The following is a 19,390-nucleotide window of genomic DNA, read 5'->3' on the forward strand; positions in this document are numbered from 1 at the left end:
CCCCTTCGCGCATGCGCCGCCGGTGACCGCGCGGGGTGACGGGAGCCCCGCCCAGGCCACGCCCCCCGGCCAGTCCACCGCTGCCGTGCGGGGGATCCAAACTCTCTGCGTCCTCGGTTCTCTGTTAAGGACACTCGGCCGCTGCAGGGCGGCCCTGTGCAGTGGGAACAGACATGCATTATTGATTCTCGGGCCCGAGGTGGTGGTGGAATGGGCCCTCTGCGGTACGCAAGGCAGGGCCGTCCCACTTGTTCCCCTGCCGGTCCGGTGCGGTGGTACGTGCCCCAGGGCGCGCGCGGCTCCCGCGCTCCGGGCCTCGGACGGGCGGGGGCGCGGGTCGGAGTGCGGCGGCGGCTGCGGGCCGGTCTGTGCGGCCGGGCAGTTGGCATCGCTGCGGGCGCTGGGCGCGGCGGGCCGGGTGACGCGGGGCCGGGCGCCGCCGCGCCGCCGCGATCATGTCGGAGCCGGCGCCCGAAGTTCCGGAGGATCTGTTCCGCGAGGTCAAGTACTACGTGGTGGGCGACATCGACCCGCAGGTACCGCCCGTGCGGGCCCCCGCCGCCGGGCCATCCCCGCCTCGCTGCGCGCGCGCCCTGCAGGACCCCGGTCCGGAGCCGCGGGGCACGCCGGGCCGTGAAGGGCCGCGGGAGGGGCCTTGCGAGCACCGACCCGGTGCGGCCGCCGGCCGAGCATCTTGCGGGCTCCTGCTGAGCGGGTCCCTTGCTGAGGGGCCTGCCCTCCCGGTCCCTGGTTTTCCCTAAGGGTGGGTTGTACGGTAGGTATGGAAGCTTCCCGGCTCACATGGTCACAGTGACTTGTGCGTGTGACTATAGGTCTGGATCCATGCACAGGACACTGTCTTTGGGGTGGTACCTTTAGGACAGTGTCCTAGACATTTCTTTTCCTAAATTATGCTACAGTTGTGTCACCTTCGGTGTCTGGAGATGTAAGGTAAACGGGTCCTAAGGAAGGAATTGTCTAGGAGCCACTGAGCATGGCACTAGAGGCCATGCTTGTTTCCTAGTAACCGGTCTGTTGGGTCTTCGGTTGCATGATCAGGATGGTGCTTATAACTGGCCTTTTCTGGTACTGATCACCCTACTACCACCACCACTTTTCTTCCCTTCACCCTTTCATGTTCTTCATTTTAGGACTGGCTTTTATAAGGGACTTGGACCAAATGTCACTTGAAACCAAGAACACACTGAACTGAGCTGTTTGCCCAACTATGTGTGAAATCTGAGCGCTTAAAAAAAAAAATGTCCCTTACAAGTCCTTGTAATACGCAGTGCGTTTAAAAAAAAGGGGGGTGGGTTAGAGCCAGGGCACCTATTTCTTGACTTTCTGAAATACAGATTGAGAAGCTCACAGGTGGTGAGCAGCCCAGTACTGGCTGGCCTTCGGGCCTGGTACACAGTGCGCTGCAGAAGAGCACGCCTGAATGCTGAACGCTACAGAACAGGTGTAGGTGCTGTGGGTGTTGATCTTAAATAAGCAGGTACTGAGTACAAGAAGTTGTGTGTGTGCAGTGTGTATGCTAGGAGTTGAAGGATTTTATGTCTACTTGGCATGTGTCCAGATGGTCACTGGGCATAGATACAAGGTGCCTCCTGTAAGACAGAATTAGTAGTGTACAGTTTGGGGAGAAGTTTTGGTGTCCTCAGTATCTGAGACCTGAGTTTTCACAGTTCGATGGGGAGGGTTCCACTACAGAGAGCTGAGGAGTGAATACAGGGAAAAGATGGACGGCAAAATGAGGCTTGTTTCTGGAAGTTTGTCATGAAAAGAAAGCACTGGGACCCAAGACGGAGAGGGCCAGGGAGGGCGTGCTGTGTTCGTGCTCCTAGTCACCCAGGTCTGAAGCAGGTGGATAAAATCTGTGTGTGAAGGTGAAGATCCTTGTGCAGGCAAGCCGGCTGTGACTGGTGACTGTTGCTTTTCCATGCAGCAGAAACACACTCATTTGCTCCAGTTCTTCATTGGTGGTCAGCACACCATCCTAGACACTGCTGCTTTCAGCTCTGCCCGACTCCGGCCTGCCCTCCACTGTCTCTCCTCTGATGCTCCATGTGTCCCTGATGAATCCTCAGCATTTGGGATGCTGGTGGCTGCCTCACTGACTCTCAGAACTTTGCCCATCTGTAATAGCAAGTTACAGTCTTGAGAGCCAGGGCCCTCTCCATGTAACTGAGAGTATCTTACTAGATAGCACAGGGGACCAAAGAGTGGTATGCCCACACTGAGGCCCAGCAGTGCCCCTTTCTCTCCTTTCTGCTTTCAATCAATCCCCCTGGGAGATGCCAGCATTTCCATTTTGTCTTTTCCGCTGTTTGCACCCTGTCTAGTTACTGTCTGAAAATTCTATTTCATTTTCCTTCTTTTTGCTACTGACATTTCATTAGTTTCCTGCTTCTTACAGTGGTGAGAATTGTCAGAGTTGTGTCTTAACACTTTGTCTGGGTACATGGCCAACCCATGTATTCCTATGTTGATGTCCATCTGTAAGATCTAGTACCATCTTCATTTGTGATGTCCTTCAATGACTTAAGGAAAGATTGTCGTGTATAGCACCCAAGACTACCCTGCCCATGCTTGGATCCAAGTCCCCTGCTGGATCTTCCCTCAGTGTGTGCTTTCTGTCTAATGGGTACCCAGAAGTTAGGATTCTCTTGGTTTCTCCAGAAAACTTCCTAACTGGTGAACCAGTCATTAGCCTTTGGGTTGGAGACTCAGAACAAGTACTGTATAGAACTCTGCAGGTTTTGTTGTGTCCTGGTGTGTCCAGTCTGTCTGGAGGATAGCAGAAGGCCAGTAGCTGGCTATCACATCTCTGTGACTTGGTTTGTGAAACAAGGGTTGTTGCATTTTATTATTCGAAAACATTTTATTGGCTCTATCACTCAAGAAAAGGCTTCTCTGTAGGGGACAGGGTGGGTGTGTTTTTATTAAATGTTTCTCCATTATTGTTAATAATGACTTCTTTGAATCTGGAAAGCAACACAGTATTTTGTTTTTATTAATTGTGTTGTTTATTTTGTTTCCTTAGGTTATTCAGCTTCTTAAAGCTGGGAAAGCCAAGGAAGTCTCCTACAATGCCCTGGCCTCACACATCATTTCAGAGGATGGAGACAACCCGGAAGTGGGAGAAGCCCGGGAGGTCTTTGACTTGCCTGTTGTAAAGGTCAGTAGAGAATCTGAGCCTCTGCCTTCCATTGTGTGTCCGCAGCAGTGCCCTGGCCTGTAGCAGGCCTTTCTGCCAGGCTTACTGCAGGCCAATGTTAAGTGGGGTGTCATCAGGTAAACAAAGCCCTTAAACTTTAGTTGCCTGCCTTAACTTTGGGACTTTTGGTTCCCTTGCTGTCACTTCCTACCCAGGAAGCTTTCCTAGGTTTGCCGTCTTGTCAGGTAGGGACTTTACATTGTAAGAAGCATATTTGATTCCAGAAGCCTCTTAAAGGCAGCTGTCCTTTCCCTGGTGGCCAGTGGTCCTGATCTGCAGCTGGGTAGCTGAAGGGAGGAGGCCACTGCCCTGCTAACTGTGCTCATCTCCAATGATGAGGGTCACTCTGCTAGCTGTCTACCTGGTGGCCATCTGGACTGTGTTCTAGCCAACTGACCTACGGGTTCTTGGTTGTAGAATGTGGGGCTTCCTTCAACTGGTGAGCAGTGTGTTCAGCTTTTGTCCCCCTGCATGCCATACTTCGGGGACTGTGTGTAATGTATTACTTTTGTGGTGCCCCTTCCATTTTCAATACCTGCTGCCATCACCCCTCTTCATACTAGTGAGTGCTTTACCTTAAGAAGCCAGTGTTCAAGTTGCCATAGTTCTACAGTAGCAGTTAGGGGTGAGGTAACTGAGTCAGACCAGGTGTTGAGGAGCTGCCTGGTGTTGGATGTGGTATCTTGCCAGTTTCTGGGGTCTGGAAAACTTGGCAGGCATATAGGCTTGACCTTTGAAAATGAGCCTGATGGGGTAGTCTGCCTCAGGAGTCACAGAGAGGTTCTTGACCCATATACTTAGGAAACTGTACCAGGCGGTTTATTTATAGCAGTAAGTGCGGTGGTCACATCTGCACAGCAGCACGTGTGCTTCAGTGCTGCCGGCCCAGGCCCTCTGTGTCTCTGAAGACCACTGCTCAGCATGGTTCCTGGGCCCTTCACCTGCTGCTTCTTGCTAATGCTTGCTGGAGGTCTGGCTGGGAGCCAGCGAAAGCTTCCCCTTCAGGTGGCACTGCCCGCCCTTCTGTGAGCTTGCTTTCTGTCAGCCCTTGTTTGTTGAAGTGATGACATGTCTCACAGATTTAGAGGGAAATGTTTGCCTTACAAATGTGTTTTGGGGGCCTACGTCACTTGTCACACCAACTATAGTAATGGATTTTAAACACAAGATTCCCCAAGATTCCCTTTGAAATAAATACTCTGTGTTACCCCTTTCGCCTTCTAAGTCAAAATCATATGTACAGTAGCTTATCGCATGGCTTAATAATCGGGGCTAGTGAGATGGATGACTCGGTGGGTAGAAGCTTGCTTGCATGAGGACCTGAGTTCTTAGGCCCAGCATATATAGGGTGGCCATGTATGTTTGTAGCCCCAGTACTAGGAGAGGGTGGAGACAGTAGGATTGCTGGGGCTTGCTCACCACCAACTACTTCAAGTTCAGTAAGAGTGTTTCAGGGGACTAGGGTGGAAAGTGATAGAGTAGGACACCTGATGTCCTTCCCTGGCCTCTGAATGTGCATGCACAGGTACGCACATATGCCTCTCTCTCTCACTTACTCACACACACACACACACACACACATTCGTACATAGCGGCAGGGAGGTGCTCAGCATACACGAGGCCCCGGGTTCTATCCTTGGCACCAAAACAAAAAACAAGTATAAGATGCTAAGGCTGCTGACATGTAAAGGAAAATGAACACTAGGTAAAAACTAGGGTACAACCACCTGCGAAAGATATGATGAAATTGCCAGATACAACTGTCTCTAGGATTGTTGAGCTGCAGCCAGCAGTGTAGGCAGCTTCATCCTGCAGGAGGAGTTGCAGGTTGAAAGGTGACATTTTGGAATTGGCGGCTGCGTAGAGTTGCCGGCTTGTATCTTGCATGTGTACAATATGGCTGCTGCATCTCTTAAGCACTGGGCAACTGCAGCAGACTGTGCCCTGTCCCACTGTACCTGCCCTGGCTGTAGTTCTTAAACAGGTGACCCGCATTAGCTCCCAGTCCGCTTGTTATTTGTGGCAGTATGTTTTGTCAGAGGGTGACGGGCCCTCTCAGAGCTGACCTGAAGTTGAGTCTTTGGGGCACTTCCTGCTTTACCCTCTTGAGTCTGAGCAGAGGACTGTCTTTGTTCCCATTGCAGGTGCTGGAATGGGGATTTAGTTGACAGGCAAAGGCCTGGTTCCCAGGGTTGGCACATTCTTTCACCTATCCTTCTATATCTTAGTCACTCTTCTGTTGCTTTGAAGAGACACCATGACCAAGGCATTTAATTGGGGGCATGCTTATAATTTCAGAGGTTTAGCACATCATCGTCATAGCGGGCATCGTCGTCATATCGGACATCGTCCTGGTGGCATGCAGGCAGGTGCTGGAGCAGTAGCTGATAGCTATATCCTGATCTGTAGGAAAAAAAAGAGGGAAGGGGGTGGGGGGGGAGGAAGACAGAGGGAGATTGAGGGATTGAGAACGATGATTGAGAGTGATAGGGCCCTGGCTTGAGCTTTGAAAACCTCAAAGCCTGCTGGGCTGGTGGCACATCTTTAATCCCAGAACCTGGGAGACAAGGCAGGCTATTCTGAGTACGAGGACAGCCTGGTTTATAGAGTGATTTCCAGGACAACCAGGACTACAGAGAGAAACCCTGTTTCAAAACAATTACAAAACACCCCAGCAAAAACTTCAAAGCTCTCCAACAAGGCCACACCTCCTAATCCTTCTCAAATTGTGCCACTCCTTAATAACTAAGCATTCAAATACATGAGTCTGTGGGACCATTCTTAATTCAAACCACCAAACCTTGATACTAACTTAAAATTTTTTTTCTTTAAATTTTACTTTATAAATATGAGTGTTTTGCCTGCATGCTGTATACCATGTATGTGCCTAGTTCCCGTGGAGGCCAGAAGAGAGCAGCCAGTGCTTCTAACAGCTGAGCCATCTCTGACCTGTTTGCATTCTGCTTTATCAGTATGTCCCTAGCTTTGCACTGTTCTGGTGCCTGGAGAGGTGTTCCTCTTCTGCCTGGAGTAGATTTGGAGTGGTCTTTAAATTGGAGAACCCTACTCAGCCTTTGTGAAGTCTCTCTAGGGTTATGAAGCTGGGTTGATGTAATGTAAAGATGTCCATTTCCAAACTGGTGCATTCTAAAGCTGCCTGAGAGTACTCTGGGGTTCCCCTGGCCCCTTCCCACATAACAGAAGTGCCACCACTGTCACTCAGTCCAAATTTCTCACAGCACATTGCGCAAGCTGTGACCGACTTTTGGGCGCAGACTAATGGCAGCTGGCAGTACTGTTTCGGGGAATGCTCCTGTAATCTCAAGTGCTAGCTCCACACGTCCCCATGCTTTCTAAGTGTTCCTGCGGGGAAGAAAGGTTGACCATGAGAAGGCATTCTAAATTCAGAAGAGTCAGCCGCAAGGCTTGTTTTGTTTTTTTCTGAGATGGTCTTGGTCCTTGCGTTGCCAAATCCATCGCAGGGGGTACAGACTTACACCACCATGCCTGGTCCAGTACTGGTTATTGATGTTAGCTCGGTACCTAGATTTCATTGGCCTTATCAGGATTATCAAAAGTAGGGAACAGTGTTAGCTAAAGCTTTTTGCCAGAGTGCCATACCATCCAGTAAGTCAGCTCATGCCTCTGGTGAAGTTATCCCAGAGAGAGCCAGTCTTTATTTCGTAAAATACTTACTAATCTTGTCACAAAGAATAGGCTTTACTCGGGCACAGTAGTATAGGTCTGGAATTCTAGAATGGTCACGAATTTGAAATCAGCCTCAGCTGTATATTAAGCTTGAGTTTAGCCTAGGGAAACCTATCTCAAAACAAGAAAAGAAAGAAAAAGAATTATATATGTCACTTGAAAAATGTTATGTAGGGCATACTCTGGTCTGAGGGCAGTAAGGTAGACCTGACCACAGTGTCTCTTACTGACTGGCATGAGTGGAGGCTGCATTCTTCCTGGTCACTGTCTGCCAAGGGTCTTGTGCCTTCTGCATAGTGTTGAAATGTATTTTGGCAACTGTGCTGCTGCGTCAGTAACAAGTAATTGAGTATATATGTTTTCATTTGTCTAGGCTTCTGGAAGTCAACTGGCTAACTGGGGCCAGATTCTAATACAGCTATTAGAATGGTGATATAACAGTTCTAATTTTTAAAATTGGGTTAGAAATAGAAGGTGAGCTAATTTTCCAAGAATATAAAGTACCCAGAAGGTAGCTGTTAGTCCACCTTGTAATGGATGCAAGTTTTCTAATCCGTAAGATTAGAAAAGTTGTTTTGTTTTTTCATGTTTTACAAATATTGTGTATTCTTTAGGTAAAACCAAAATCTTGTGAATTTGGTCTGTTCCTTGACGGGGTTGAGCTGGGCAGCAGTAAGAATGTAGATGTAAACTTGCATGTCTGTCACAGTCCTGAGGAATACAGTGACGGCTTCATTTTGGGACTGGGGTTTGTGGCTTGGGTGTTTGCTGTTTGGTTGCAGCTGCCTGGCCCTCGTGCTTACAGGCGGTTGTCTGTAATGGGTCACAGCAGAACCTTTCATTTCCAGAAGCGACCACTGGTGAAGTCATCTCATTTGGTCACAGATTGTGAATGATTTTGATTTTTGTAATTCTTTTTCTTTTTCAGCCTTCCTGGGTGACTCTGTCCGTGCAATGTGGTGCTCTCCTGCCGTATCCTTTCGAGTAATGAGGTCGGGGAACAGCTGTGGGTTTAAGATGCTTTGAGTCAATGGGCTCATGAGTGGGGCTGGGGAGGATAGCTGTGGGTTTTAGATACATTGAGTCAGTGGGCTCATGAGTGGGGCCAGCCGTTTCCTCTGCACCTCTGTCCCTGCTCTTTCCTATCCTGTATGAAATGGTATGTACCTGGTCCTCGTCATTACCTGCAGCAAAAAGCTGTGACTAGCAGTTGTGGCGAGGACCCAGTCTTATGATGTCTACTTAGACAAAGACTAGTTTTAGAATTCTAAATCAGGTGAGAAAGTCAAGAACGACTCAGAGAGAACTCGAGAAGGAAGTTCTGGTTTGACAGCATGTGTTCATCTTTTTAGTTTGTTAGATGCCATGGAAGGCTTATTACTCTACATTTCCCACTCAGCCCTTGCTCTGGTGCTGACAATAGAGTAGTGGAGGCTGCATTCTGGGGCTAGGGTGGTGTAGCTCAGTTGATAGGTGGCCATCTTAATGTTAGGTTCATGCTCAGTTCCCAGCATGAATTGGGCATATTGGTACATGTCCATAATCCCAGCACTCAGGAGGTGGAGGCAATAGGATCAGTAGTTGAAGGTTATCCTTGGCTTCAAAAGAGAGTTCAAGGCTAGCCTGGGCTGTATGAGACTTGTCCCCACTTGTGTCAGCCATGCCATATTCTCACTCAGGGTCCTGTGTTGGGTCCCACCTGGGACACCCCTTGCCATTGCTGTTTTCTCCTGTAGGCCTACTGGCTTCTAGTTCACTCTGAGAGAATGAAGCTTCACTGGAGAGGCAATCCCAGCAGAACCTGACTTTGGAAATCACTTCTGCTATCCAGTAATGATAGTGAAGTTCAGGCTGGGGGTTGAGGATGGACACTGTCATCTAGCTGCTTCATTTCACTGCTGTGCCATGCAGTTTTTTTTGAGTGCGCATACTTCTCTCAAGTCTGAGCAGGGAGATTCAACTGGGGTACAAATGAGACTACCAAGGGCCTCATATACGCAAGCCTTCCTCTCCCTTAGCTTTTCTTAGAGGATGCAGTTCTGGCTAAGAAATGCTCATTCTTCATTCAGAGTTGAAAAGTGAGGAGTTCTTTGTTGTTTTGCATCTTTATAAGCATTGGTTTCAAATGGACAAACCAATCCTAAGTGGGTGGACCTTTCTGAGGTGGAGTCAAGTTTATATCCCTGGGGTCTTTTCTGGACCTCTTCTTTATCCCAGTCTTCTCAGGAAGCTGTAGGTTATTTGAGCGCTTGCCTGTCTGTCCAAGACAACAGAACAGGGGCCCAAGACCAGCTGATAGACACTCTGAGGTTTGTTGATGTCTTTCCCCATCTGTAGAAGGAGAGAAGCCCCAAGGTTAGGTGGCAAGGTGGTACTAGAGCAGAGGACTTTTTGCTGGAGTCTGCTTTATTATTGGCAGGGATGGTTCATATTTAGGATTTGTCAGTGTACCTTTAAGAGGTCTGAGTTGCGTCTATTGTTCATTACCCACCTGTCTCAATAGGTTCTTTCTACCCATATTGAACTCTGGACACTCCAGTGTGTTGATGACTCCCTGAGAAACAGTAGTGCTTTATTAGTGCTTGAAGCATAGCAGATCAAAGAAGGAACTCAGATGAATGTTCCAGTCAACCTTAGAACTAGGAAGGGTCTTGAGAATTTATATTCTAGGGTTTTCAGGGTCCTGAGTTGTCCTGCCCGTGTTTAAAGCACACAGGCTCTTCTAGGAAGGAGCCCTGCATGGGACAAGCGCAGCCTTGGTGCTGCATTCTGACATCCTCTGCATGTTGCCTTTTAGGGTGTGAGTCTGTGTGTCTCTGTTCCCATATATCTGTGCGTGGTGTGGAGTTAGGTAGTGTTGGGAGTTTCCCCATGACCACACTGTCCTTAGTTCTGATGTGAGTAGAGACTGGATTTTGCGGTGTCCTTTGCTGAAACGTGCTCACTTCCTTTCATGCTTTGCTCCCATCTGCTCTGCAGTCTCTTGTCATCTTCAGCCTGTCTCACCTTCTAAACGCACTGAGCGGGAGGGAGGTGGCAGAGCCTGCCCACAGCAGGCAGGGCTTGTGTTAGTGGAGTGCCAGCTCTGCTCATCTTACTTCATTGCAATCTTAATAACTGTCCGACAGAGTCAATGGTTTCTCTCCAGAGTCCTGTCAGATTTTTTTTGGACTCACTGCCTGCCTTTCTCAGGTAAGCATGCTTATTGTCTATGATGGTTCTGAGCACTCATGCGCTTGGACCTAGGACCTATTTGTTAACTAGCTCCCTAGAATCCTTGTGCCAAACTAACTATATTTGATAATCAACTTCCAGCACACTTACATTGTCTAACTATAAAATATACATACATATGTAATTTAAAGAAATAACATATTTAAAACTTGAACATGAAAAATATTTTAGATGAAATTAGAAGAGGAAAAAATTCGCTCAAAATTGTAACCTAAGGGTTTTCATATAGACGAGAAACAAAAAGATAACAAAGACCTTAGCAGGTGAATCCGAGGAGTGCATTTAGTTTATATTAGCTCATTAGGCCATTTGCTGTAGTTTTTAGTCAGATGAACATTTTAATGAGATAAGAGTTTTTGCTTATATTTGTAACAATGCATTCAGTCCTGGTGAGAACGCAGGGGACACACTGCTCACTGTGGGTAAAGTTAGCATAGCTGTCTGAAAGACTGAGCAGTGTCAAGGACTGTGCAGCATCCCCGCTGTTGAGAAACTAGAAACGAGGGTGGCCATGCACATGGCACCTGCAGGAGGTCAGTGTCAGGAACAGACCACGATAGGGAAGAGCTTACGAGCCTCATCTCATACGCTTACACGGTAGTTCAGCTACTTTATGTTTTATAGAAGGGTGTAGAGTTGGGACATGGTGTCATGTGGAAAACTGGATGTAACAGAGATGCACAGCATTATGTCAACCAGGGAAAATGGGAAACAGGGGGACTGAGTGTTGCTGGTGGTTGATTTTGGGTCCTGAGAAAGGTGGGTATTGTTTTAAAGTACATCCTTAGTAGTTGTGTCCTGTTCCAGCCCCTGCGACACAGCAGTCACAAGTCAGTTTGCCACTTAAACAGTGTGCCAAAATGAGTGACTCAGGCAGGAGAAGGTCCCCCACTGCCCATCCTGGGGTGCCTGTGATGGCAGGTCTGGGGAGCTGGCCTTTTTTCAGGCCTCTGAAAAAGGAGCAGAGCAGGCTGCTTGTGAGCTGGGAGGGACTTGGCCTTTGCCTCCCTCTTCCATCAGCCTTGCCCAGTTGGGAACCAGGGAGTGTTGGGTTACCACTGTTAGGTTGTTGGCTAGACTTAACCTTTAACACATGACGTGGCCAGTCTGAGTGACCCCTCCTTTGTCCAGGCAATGAGTAAGTAAGTTTATCTGGAGTTACTTGTTCTTTTCTGTCTTGTAAATTTTAGAAATTCTGTGGAATCATAAAGCATTCTCTTTTGTTCTGCTGCATCAATTTGATGGAGATCATTAAAGTTGCCACCCCACCTCCCCTTTTATTTCTTTAAACAGAAATTTGTTGAGCTTTGTAATTTTTCAAGATTAATTTTTCTTTAATTTTTTTTAATTTAACTTTATTTTTTAGTGTCACATCTCACCCCCTATCCCTACCCTACCCCCAGCCCACCCCTGTCTGGTCTAAATGTGTATTTACTTGAGGATAGTTGTAATTTCTGGTAATGTGTGAAGTTGTAAATGCTGGTAGGTGTGGATATATGCAGCCTCTGCCGTTCTCCGTACATTCTCTGTGCTTTCCAGATTTATAACCAACCTCAGACACGTGGGAGGTGAGGCGGTATTCCCGTGTTTCCATCTCTGCATTGCACCGTGTGCTTCACCTGTGCTGTGTGCCTCACTTCCTTACCCTGGCATCCACGGGGCTTTGGGGTTCCGTAGGGTCTGCCCCTGCCAAAGAGGTTCACACTCATGGAGAAAGGGAGAAGGCCAGGCTGAGCTGTAGTGGGGAGGACAGAGATGTGAGGTTCAGTCGATTTGATTTGGGGAAACAAAGCCGAAAGTATGCTAATATAAGATGATCACAGGGTTTTAAGTGAGCCAATAGATATTAGATATTAATGTGATTTTAGCAATGGTAATAGTAGATGTACAAGGTGGTGTGTAACATATAAAATGGGGCTATAGCACACATGCCACGCTCTGAAGATGGGGTTCCAGGTGTGACTGTGCTTTAGAAAGGAGGGTGTTTGTTTTGTTTAGAGAGGAGGCACACTTTGACAGAGTGTGACTTGAGTGGGCCTCGAGTGGAGCTCGTTGAAGGAAGATGGGGCTGGATCTGGAAGGCTTTAAACCATGCTGGTGCGCTTGGTGCTTAGGGAAAGGTAGGGTTGGGTGGGCAGGGGTTAGGTCAGGGAAACCTATGAAACCAGCTTTCTGAGTTTGGGCTTGGGAAAGAAAGCCTTTCTGTTTTAACTACATGCTTAATTTTGGCTTATAAACATTTATATTAGAGACTTATGGAAAATGGGATTAGAATGGCTGACCAGTGTTAGGAAATTTTGTCTGGGAGCTGTGGGTGTGATGGGGGATCAGGGTGGATTTAGAATTTTACACTGTAGAGAACAGAGATGAAGACTGGAATCTGTGTTCCCCGGACCCCAGCAGTGGCAGGAACTCACAGGTCCCAAGGCTTTTCAGTGCTGTGGCGTAGGGTCAGCCAGAGCAGTCGTGTCATCAGGACAGGGTCTTGGGGCAAGCTGATGGGAAATCAAGTCGAGCTTGGTATATAAGGGATGAGGAATGATGGTGTGCAGTGAGATTTGGGCCATCCATGAGCACAGAGCAACTTGGAGGACATGTGGCATGATAGGAGTTCTTCAGCGTAGGGGAGAGGCAGCAGGAGCCTGAGAGACCCTTGGGTAAGGCATGTAGTCACAGGGATTGAACACAAGTGGGAAGGATTGGGCAGGCCATGCTGGTTAGGATGGAGATGAAGTCAGAAGAGTGGATCAGATGCTGCTGGTTTTGTTTGTATTCCTGGCAACTGCTGCTTTCTGGGCAGGGATCGGCAGGAGTTTGTTATGATCGTTGTCTGTGGCTATGTGTGTATTCCTTCAGTCTACTTCTGTGACCCAGGACCAGGAAGAAAGAAAAGATAGTAAGGAAAAGCCAGGGCCCTGAAGCTCAGGAGCCACACAGGCGGCTAAGTGGTCTTGGAGTGTGGGCTGCAGACACCTAGAGTGGTCCGCCTGGGGAATTGGGAGAATACCCAGAAAGTGATGAAATGAGGGACGATGGCCGGGGCATGACAGTCCAGTCACTGAAAGGTGGGTGGTGTCATTGGTGGGGCTCCAGAGGCAGAATTTTTGGGGGGAGTAACCTCCATTCTCAAGGTCATCATAGGATCATACATCTTCCAGCAAGTTACTGAGTAGGAAAAACCAAACCCAGGAGTAGACTTTTATGGGTCTCTTACTGCATACATCTGTCACATTAGACACTTAACAAGCATAGTTGAAAACCTCAGTGTGTACTGGGAAGTAAAAGCACTTTTTTTTTTTTTTTTGAGACAGGGTTTCTTTATGTAATTTTCCTGGAATTCACTGTGTAGATCAGGCTGCCCTTGAACTGTCAGAGAGGCCACCACTACTAACAAAAGGATTTTCCCCCCACCCCCATTTGAGACAGAATTTCTCTATGTAGCCTTGGCTGTCCTGGACTCGCTTTGTAGACCAGACTGGCCTCAACAGAATCCACCCGCCTCTGCCTCCCTGAGTGCTGGGATTAAAGGCACGTACCACACTCCTGGCTCAAAAGCACTTCTTTAAGAAAGGGGAGAGCTGTCTAGTTTATTCGAAGAATCTGCAAGTGTCAGCTTACAGTATGCACTGGGAACTAATAGTCTGTGGTTGCTAAAAAATGTTAATTTGCTTTAAGCCATGTTAACAGATGTGTACAGTGTGCAGCAAAGGGACTTAGGGTACACATTAATTACAGTGTAACTTGTCCCTCAGGAAATGAACAGGCTGCAAACGGGCAGGCACATGGAGGAATTCGGTGTGCTATAGCACAATGTGCAGGTGTAGGACAGCACAAGGAGCAGCCCTCATGGTTAGGCTCTGGCGTGCAGGGACACTGCCACAGGGCTTGGCACCCTTTCAGCAGTAATTGTACAAGCCCATGCACACACACTCGGGCACATCCTGAGCTGAGGCCTGCTTGGTTGCATAGTCCACTGTCTTTTCCTGTCAGGATGTTGGGAAGAGTTAGCAGTCCCTTCTATAATCTTTCAGAGAGCGGTGGGGAAGAGAGCTCCTGTCTGCAGACATTATCTTCTTGCTGTTTGTTGCAGGCTGAGGCCTCTGTAGTGTGCTGGGTAGTCCTTGGAGAGGAGACTCCTGGTGGGGAGTCTGGCCTGGTGTGCAATTGAGAAGGCTGCAGTTGCATGTCAGTCACATTTCTTGACTGTGCTAGACCCTGAGTTCAGCTCAGTGACAGATGAGCCAAGGGCTGTCATCAAAGGGGAACCATAGTCTTTAGTAAGGAATGTTAGCTGGCTGAGGAGAGGAACATGGAGCTGCAGTCATGGGCTTCCCTCCTTGTGTGTGGAGACTGGAAGGGAGGGTACTCGTAATTGTTTGTTTGAGACAGGGTCTCATGTAGTCCAGGCTAACCTCAAGTTTTCTGTGTAGCTAAGTGTAGTGGTTTGAAAGAGAATGACTCGTGTTTGAGTACTGGGTCCTCAGCTGGTAGAACTGTTTCAGGAGGTGTGTCCTTTTTGGAGGAGGTATGTTCCTGGGAATGGGCTTTGAAGTTTCAAAAGCCCACAACGGGTCCAGTTTCTTTCTTCCTTGTACTTCTGGAGCAGATGTGAGCTCTCAGCTGCTGCTCCAGCACCATGCTTGTCTGCTTGCTGCCATGCTGTCCACCATGATGGTCATGGGACTCACCCTGAAAGTGTAAGCAAGTTCTCAATTATATACTTTTTTTTGAAGTTGCCCTGATTATGGTGTCTCTTCATAGCAGTAGGAAAGTAACTAAGACACCGAAAATGGCCTTGAATTTCTGTCTCCATTTCCCAGATGCTGGGGTTACAGGCAAGCACTACGATGCCTAGCTGAGAGGACTGCCAGTTGGTAATAGGGAAGCAAATTTGGGGGAGTGGGGTCAGGGTGAATTTTTCTTTGGGAAGACAGTGGGATGATTGTTGGAATTTAGGCAGTGATCATACTGCTGGCTTGCCCAGGGTTCAGTGGAGTGACAACAGGAGGGAGGCTTGTCACATAGGTGGTTTAGTGTGTTGACAGTGGCATTTAGGTATGGTTGGCAACAGGAGCCAGGCAGAAAAGCTAGGAATTAGCCTGACACTGGGAAGAGGCAGCAAAGCATTGGCGCCAGCATGATTTTAAAATGATGGATTTTGAAATAGTACTTTTCCCTATTTAAAGAGATTGCTTTTGAAAATTTGGAAATTATTGAAAAGTATAAAAGTGAAAATAAAAGTACCCCCAAAACCCTTGACCAGGAGGTGACAGGCCCTGGTATGTGGGTGTTGGAGGCCAGCCCCACTGCTGCAGAGAGCTGAGCCGCGTGTGTGCAGTACCTCAATTCCAAATGTGCTCTGAGTTAACAGGAGCTGGTTACCAAAGACAGTGACCTCATTCTCCTGGTGCTCCCCCTGCCTAGTGAGGTTCATGCCTGGGGCAGGACGTACACAGTGAAGGCCAGTTACTGTAGCTGGTAAAGAAGCTGGTCCTTTCCGGCATGGCATTGAAGTGCTAAGCTGCATCAAGATTAGGTTTTACACTCACTTTAAACGAAGATTGCATAGTGAGTCATTGGATCAGTCTTTTGTCAGAGAATTACGCCTTTTTCTGCAAGTGCTACGGAAAGCTACTAATAGAGTGGTGTGGTCAAGTACTGATTTGAAAATGACTTTAGAAAGCTCATGTGTAGTCAGATAGTGTGGAATACAGAACAGCCCCTAGGAGTGGTTATCCAAGTTTGGGCCCCTGGGCACCACATCTGGCATTAAGAAGTCAGCTGTTTATCAATACTTTAAGAAAATGTAGAGGTAAACTCAGGCTTCTTCAACACCCAAAACCCTCAGCCTACAATACATTTATCCAGAAAAGATTCATGTGCCTGTGTGACTATCTTAAGGTGAATTCTGCGTTACATTTCTTAAGTGTTCCCTTTGCCTTTCAGACTAAATTTTATCCTTGAAAAGTTAGTGTGGCCTTTTCCAGAGGTCTTGCCTTAGGGGAGCAGCTGGCAGTATGTGTGGAGTTGAACCTGGGCTGGCACACTGGGGTGTCAGGTGCCAGGGTTCACTGCTCCGAGTGTGACTGGGGTTGGTGCCACAGGCAGGGTCATGTTAGTGTGAGGAGCACTTGGCACAGTGTCTGGCTCTGGTAGGCAGGCAGTAGTGGCTGCAGGGTGGCAGTGCTGGAGTCTTCCATCTCTGTGACTTCTACACCTGCCTCAGGCTTTTCCATAGAATGTGTGTGTTCCCTTCGACTTTCCAGTCAAAACCGTATTTTTATCTTGTTTATCCATATCCTAATTAAGACCTGATACTAATTTTGAAGGAGTTCTTTGTAATTATGATGTAAAAACTTTATGATTATTTGGGGGGGGGGTGTCATCAAGTGTCAAAAGCTAGCACATGGGCCAAACGACAGTTTTGTGAAGTTGATTCTCCTACTTTTATGTGGGTTCCTGGGATTGAACTTGGGTCATCTGGCTTGCGTAACAAGTGCTTTTACCCACTGAGCCATCTCACCAGCCCCTATAAATATAATTTTGATGCTTGAGCATTTTCAGAAATGATGGAAAGTAGAATAGTATATCTTGCTGCCCTTTTTAGGTTTTTTGTATTGTTTTTGTTATAGACCATAATCCTCTATTCATGTCTTTGGGATGCAGATGAAATTTTGAAAGATTTATTTCTTTTTATTTTATATGTATGGGTGTTTTTGCCTCATATGTGTTTGTGTCTGCACCATGCATGTACGGTGCCCATGGAGACCGAAGAGGGTGTTGGATCCCCTGGAACTGGAGTTACAGATGGTTGTGAGTGATGAGATGTGGGTGCTGGGAACTGAACCCTGGAAGATCAGCCAGTGCTCTTAACTGCTGAGCCTTTTCTCTAGCCATTTATGGAAAATTTTTAAAATTATTTTGTGATGCTCGGGAACTAACCTGAGGCCTTGTATATGCAAGGCAACCTCTGCCTACCACCAAGCCCCTTCCCCAGCCCCAGATGGGTCTAAGTTTTGTTCAGTTGGTGACATGGCAAAGGGCTGAATGCTGCTCTTAGGTTTCTCACTGGCATCCTTTTACCACCAGCTGACTGAGGGAGCCCACCAGTGAACGCAGTGTACTAAAGTGGAAATGGAGGCACAGTTGAATGTGTGGTGAAGACTTGTTCTCACTCTCTGCCAGGTGTCGTCTGAGGACAGAAGTGCCTTGTGGGCCTTGGTTACGTTCCACGGGGGCAGTTGCCAGCTAAACCTCAACAAGAAGTGTACACATTTGATTGTTCCAGAGCCAAAGGGGGTAAGCACTTCAATCGAACCGTCTTCTTAGGTCACATATGCACTGGAATTAAAAGTGTTTTTAAAGCTCTTTGCAGTGACTGGATTCTGTTTATAGAAACTGCTTATATTAGTTTCTGCTATGAAAGATGAGTGATAAGTTTAAGAAGAAATACATGAGTAGCGTGGGTGTTTTAGTCAGGGTTCTCTAGAGTAGCAGAACTTATAGAGTGAATCTCGATAGATATTCACTCGATAGATAGATAGATAGATAGATAGATAGATAGATAGATAGATAGATAGATACGTAGAGTGAATCTTGAGAGTGGGGGAGAGAGAGTGTGTGGCTACAGTCCAACTAATCCAATAGCAGTACGCCGTGAACGAAAGATGCAAGAATTTAGATGTTGCTCAGACCGCAAGGCTGGATATCTCAGCTGGTCTTTATAGACTCTGGAATCCCGAAGAAGTAGGCTCTAATGACAATGAAGGAATGGTCTTGCTTTTGAGGCAGGGCAAGCCGGCGAAGAGCAAAAGCTTTCTTTTTCCATGTCCTTATCCTTGTCTAGGCCTAGATTAAAGGTGTATCTGCCCACCTCAAAATTCGTATCTAAAGCATGTGTCTTTCTGCCTCAAAGGTCCAGACTAGAAGTAGATTCACCCGCTGCAGATCAAGCAAAAATTATCTCTTACAGGTGTGCCCTCCAGTTTTGGATTGTAGTTCATTCCAGATATAGTCAAGTTGACAACCAAGAATAGCCATCACATTTTTTTTTTTCAAGTATTAGTCTTTGAATTTCAGCCTCCAATATTTACTTTTTTGTTGATTACCTGGAGGCTGAAGAGGTAGCTCAGTGGTTAGGCATATTTCTTCCAGAGGAGCCCGGTTTGGGTGTTGGGTGTCCACAGCACATTGGGCAGTCAGCGGGAGATTGGCAGTCATGCCCTCTGGTGTTGGTGCTGGTGTAATGTACTCTGCTTGCTCCAGGCAGTGGTGAGTGCTTGCTTCACATGCTTGAGGCCCTGGGTTCCATCCTCAGCAGTGGGGAAGGAAACTCAAAACAAAGATACTAGCATTCTTGTATGCATAGGAGCACGCTCACGGGTGGGTGAGAAAGAAGGCATTCTTTCTGTTCCTGGGTGTCTGTTCCTGGGCCAATGCAGTGCTGTTTGCTCTCCTGATGTGTACATATGTATTTAGAGTAAAGCAGTTGGAACCAGCTCACTTTTTAGCTGTGGCCTTTTCGTCATTGTGACCCCATCCCTGCTCATTTTCTGCTTAGCTGTTATTTTCTTGAGGCAGAGACTCACTGTGTAGCCGTGGCTGGCCTAGAACTCATTATTGTGAAAAACTGTTTTTCTATGAAAGATAACTGGCCCACTAAGGACCCATATACATAACTCTCTCCCACCTCCTAAAACTTGTATGCAAAGGAATTAAAAAAAATTTTTTTTTTTTTCTCATTATATAGCTATAGTAAGCTTGGAAATAGCTCTGTAGACCAGGCTGACCTTGAACTCACAGAGATCCACCTGCATCTACTTCCCAAGCCCTTGGATTAAAGGTGTACATCACTCAAACACCTGGCTAGGAATTCAAATCTTGTTTACACAGAATCCCTGTTGCAATTCCAGGGTTTCATGCTCTGGAGGAATAACTTGTTTTATAGAGCCTTGCCTTCTCAAGGCCTGGAAGCATTCTTCCATCCAGCTCTGTCTCTGTCCTGCCTGGTATAGTCCTTAGCCCAGCATAAACTGCAGCTGTGGCTATGTGCTCTGTGGAGGGATATGGCCCATGTACTGCCCAGAGGTGTGACTTGACTGAGCAGTACCTACACACTGTTTTTAAAGTCACATTCGTCCGTCCATCCATCCATCCATCCATCCATCCATCTATCTCTATCTCTATCTATCTATCTATCTATCTATCTATCTATCTATCTATCTATCT

General features: G+C 47.3%; 1 protein-coding gene across 2 annotated transcripts in view; it reads left to right on the top strand.

Moving 5' to 3' along the window:
- The first annotated feature begins 323 nt into the window (after positions 1-323).
- Paxip1 (PAX interacting protein 1) overlaps positions 324-19,390 on the top strand; it is a 47,697-nt gene continuing 28,630 nt past the window's right edge. For both annotated transcript variants that reach the window (XM_055612812.1, XM_055612813.1), the window contains exons 1-5: positions 324-536; positions 3,047-3,181; positions 7,857-7,900; positions 10,057-10,120; positions 17,348-17,461. In XM_055612812.1, the coding sequence (XP_055468787.1) occupies positions 456-536; positions 3,047-3,181; positions 7,857-7,900; positions 10,057-10,120; positions 17,348-17,461 (438 nt within the window). In that variant the 5' untranslated portion in view covers positions 324-455. The remainder of the gene's footprint in view (positions 537-3,046; positions 3,182-7,856; positions 7,901-10,056; positions 10,121-17,347; positions 17,462-19,390) is intronic.

This window comes from Psammomys obesus, unplaced genomic scaffold (genome assembly GCF_907164565.1).
Source record: "Psammomys obesus unplaced genomic scaffold, mPsaObe1.curated_primary_1811, whole genome shotgun sequence".
Lineage (NCBI taxonomy): Eukaryota > Metazoa > Chordata > Mammalia > Rodentia > Muridae > Psammomys > Psammomys obesus.